This window comes from Apaloderma vittatum, unplaced genomic scaffold (assembly GCF_000703405.1).
Source record: "Apaloderma vittatum isolate BGI_N311 unplaced genomic scaffold, ASM70340v1 scaffold5143, whole genome shotgun sequence".
NCBI lineage: Eukaryota > Metazoa > Chordata > Aves > Trogoniformes > Trogonidae > Apaloderma > Apaloderma vittatum.
The window spans coordinates 63,126-66,304 of record NW_009709708.1 but is presented as its reverse complement, the minus strand read 5'-3'; the positions used below and the strand labels follow the sequence as shown (position 1 = coordinate 66,304).

Below are 3,179 nucleotides of genomic sequence, written 5' to 3'. Positions count from 1 at the left end.
CTGGCCCCGTATCCTCCTGATTGGGAACTATGCAAATGCCAGTGGTGATTTATTGCAGGAGGGAGACGAGGTGGCCTGGGTGCTAGGGCGGCTGCTCTGGGGGGCACAAGGGCTTGGATGTGGCTGTGCCAGGCCATGGGAGTGCGTGTGGTGATCAGAGCAGGGCTGTGGGATGTGTTTTGGGGGTGCTTCGAAGTGATGGATTTGGCCACCTGTGATGGGCGGGATCCTGAGTCCTGGGCATGGGGGTGCCAGACTGGGTCCCCCCATGTGCCGGCAGCAGCGTGGAGCTGATCCTAGGCAGCATTTCTCCATATTGCTGGACACGCTGCTTCTTTGCTTGCCACTGTTTTTTTTTTCAGAATGTGCTGCTGGTGTGGCCTCTATCCCATCCCTTTGCACCAGACCCACTGAGCTGTTTCTCTGTCACTGTCTCCCCTGAGGCTGCCCTGTGCTGGGGGACAGCCTGAATCCGGGGGTATCGCAAGCAATGACATTAGCAGAAAACAACTCTCGTTTGTGGAGGTGGCAACGATGTTACAGCAAGTAGTGCAGCTGAGTGTAGCTCCTGCTCAGTGGGTGCCTCCAGCCCTGTGGTGCCTCCTGATGTGGTTATCGCCGGTACAGCCAGGAACCAGTGTACTTAGGAAGAGCTTTAACGTAATTGCGAGCTGTAAGGGGATTAAAGCTTTTGCCACGTTCCTGCTCGGGGAACAAAGGCACTTTCTGAACCTCCCTTGACCCTTAGCTTCCTTGAGACCCTCTTGACTTCCCCAGTCACGAGCTCGAGGATTTCCTCTGATGGATGGGAAGACGGGAGCCCTGCCTGCGTGTACCGCAGGGCTTGGTGCGGTGCAGCGCGCGGCAGCTTTCGGTACTGCTGCGGCAAGATGGGGTTTGTTGCTTTGCTGTAAGCTGGGGGCTCGTCTGTGCTGCAAGTTGGAGAGGCTTTGGGGCTGGGAAGCACATAATGGGGTGCAGCATGAGAACCACGGATGTGGTTTCCCTCCCTGTGGAGAGAGGTGAATGCCATCAGCGTCAACATGGTGCAAACGCAACAGACAAATGCAAAAACGGGAAGAAAACATTGCAGTTTGGTCTTCTGGAATGAGGCGGGATGTTTGCCAAGCGGCTGCTACTTTGCCGTGCTGCAGTGGCCGTGGCTGTGGGATGGAGGGTGGGATGGCTAACAGGGCATGGTCTCCATCTTGCTCCCTGGCTGGGGGCTCAGGCACGCGTGGGACTGAGCTCACCTCGCCTTGGTCTCCCCGCAGATCCTGGTGGACTTGCCGGCTGAGAGGAAGCACCAAGCACTGCAGTACGAGAATGTTGTGGCTCATGAGGGCAGCTCCATCCTGCGAGACCTGGTGCTGAGTCCCGACCGCCAGCACATCTATGCCATGACGGAGAAACAGGTAAGGGGAGGAGACAGTGGCCCCTCTGCTCTCCTGACTTGGCAGCCCACATTGCTGCCTCAGCCTGTGGTCCCATGTACCGGGAAACCTTTTGGTTTGCGCTTTACTTCCTGGGACTGAGAATGCCTGGGGACTCGTGCCCCTGCTCCCTGCTCCTCTCTGCAAAACCACTGCCCCGAGGCACTGACTCTGTGGCCCTGCTGCTCCTCTCCTCGCTGGGGCCGTGCCCCAAGCATTAATTGTTAGCAGCAGCTGCTTGAAATCTCCGTAGCCCCTGGGAACCAAGCACTTCCTGACCCTTCCTGACCCTTCCTTGCTGCGAGGGCTGGCCATAAACCTCCTGCCTGTTCTGCCCGTCCCCTCCTGAGCAGGGATTTTGCAGGTTAGCAGACACTTCTTGCTCTAGGCAGCTTTTTCACACCTGGGGTGACAGAGACGGACATGGGGCTGGCTTGCCCCCAGATCCTGGCATGTACCCCTTGGTCCCTGCCTCTGCTTCTGCTGAGACAACCAGAGGAACAGACCTGATCCAGGTCTGGTGCTGCAGTCCTGGCAGTGCAGCCAGGGCTCATGACAGGAAGTTTCGTTGGTTTTGTGAGCATTTGTGTGATCCCCAGCCTGCAGAAGAGCTTTCTGGTCTGGTTCGTCCACCCACGGGCTGCACTAGAGCGGGTGGAGCAGGTTCAGGCCACAGTGGTGGCACTTTTTGGGTCCAATGTCAGTGGGTCCGCATGCCATGCCCGGTGGGGAGACAAGGTGGCCGTGCTGGGACATGGTGTGCCTGTGTCTTGCAGCATCTCCGCTCCTCTGCCCAGCAGAGGTGTGTGTGAGTGGGAGAGCAGCAGAGGCTGGTACATAATAGGTCTCCTGGCTGCCAGCCCAGGTGCTCAGAACGGGGAAGGATGCTGCAGCAGGGCAGTGACTCTGTCTAGACATCCCCGTGGGGACAGCAGAGCCCTTTCCCTCCTCCTCCCAGCACCCATCTCTGGTTACTGCTCTGCTGCAGGAAACCTGCAACTTTCCAGGTGAGGCAGAAAACTGTTTCCTGGGCAGCGTTTCTGTCCCTGGCTGTTTGTCCCAGGCCTGGCTCAGCTAAGCCTCCCCTCTGCAGAGCAGGTGTTGAACATGTGGATGCTGAGGGGGCTGTTATGCATGTCAGGGGCAAACAAATGGGAATGCTACAGGTATCCTCATTAGAATGCAAACTGAAGGGCACTGGTTGGCCAATCTTATTCTAACTTTCTAGACATCATGCTGAGCCCATAGCCATCTGGGAGGAGGGAGAGCACCCCAGGTTTAGCCTTTGATAGAGAGGCTTGCAAGTTATAATTAATGAGCAAATCCTGCCTGGTGGGAGCAGTGGGGAAATTGAGGCACAAGCACAGCAGACGCAAGCAGCTGCCCGATGCTGCTGGCTCCTTGCAGCAGTCGAGCAGGCAGCTTCCTGCACCCCCTCCCTGTCCCCCCTCTTCTCCTCCTCTCTCCTTAATAAAACCTGCTCTCTTCCCTACTACTGCTCAGTGTTATCAGAGTGCTGGTGGAAAGTAATTAAATGAACAGTTGTAACAGAGCTCGAAGGGCTCAGAGAATGAGGGGATTTTAATCAAATCTGGAGGAGCAATTAATAAAGGACGCGTAACCCTTTCAGAGCAGGGCTGTGGCAGCCACGAGGTGCCTGGCCAGTGTGGTGCTGAGCCGGCACAGCCTGCCCCCACAGCCCTGCAGAGCTGCGGTGGTGGAAGGAGCTCGGTCGGGTTAAAGGCC

General features: G+C 57.1%; 1 protein-coding gene across 1 annotated transcript in view; it reads left to right on the top strand.

The window, feature by feature from the left end:
- Positions 1 to 1,274: 1,274 nt before the first annotated feature.
- The window catches only part of LOC104272118 (plexin-A1), a gene marked incomplete at both ends in the record, with an annotated part of 65,024 nt that continues 63,119 nt past the window's right edge, over positions 1,275 to 3,179 (top strand). The window contains one exon of the mRNA XM_009867023.1: positions 1,275 to 1,415. Within this exon, the coding sequence (XP_009865325.1) occupies positions 1,275 to 1,415 (141 nt within the window). The remainder of the gene's footprint in view (positions 1,416 to 3,179) is intronic.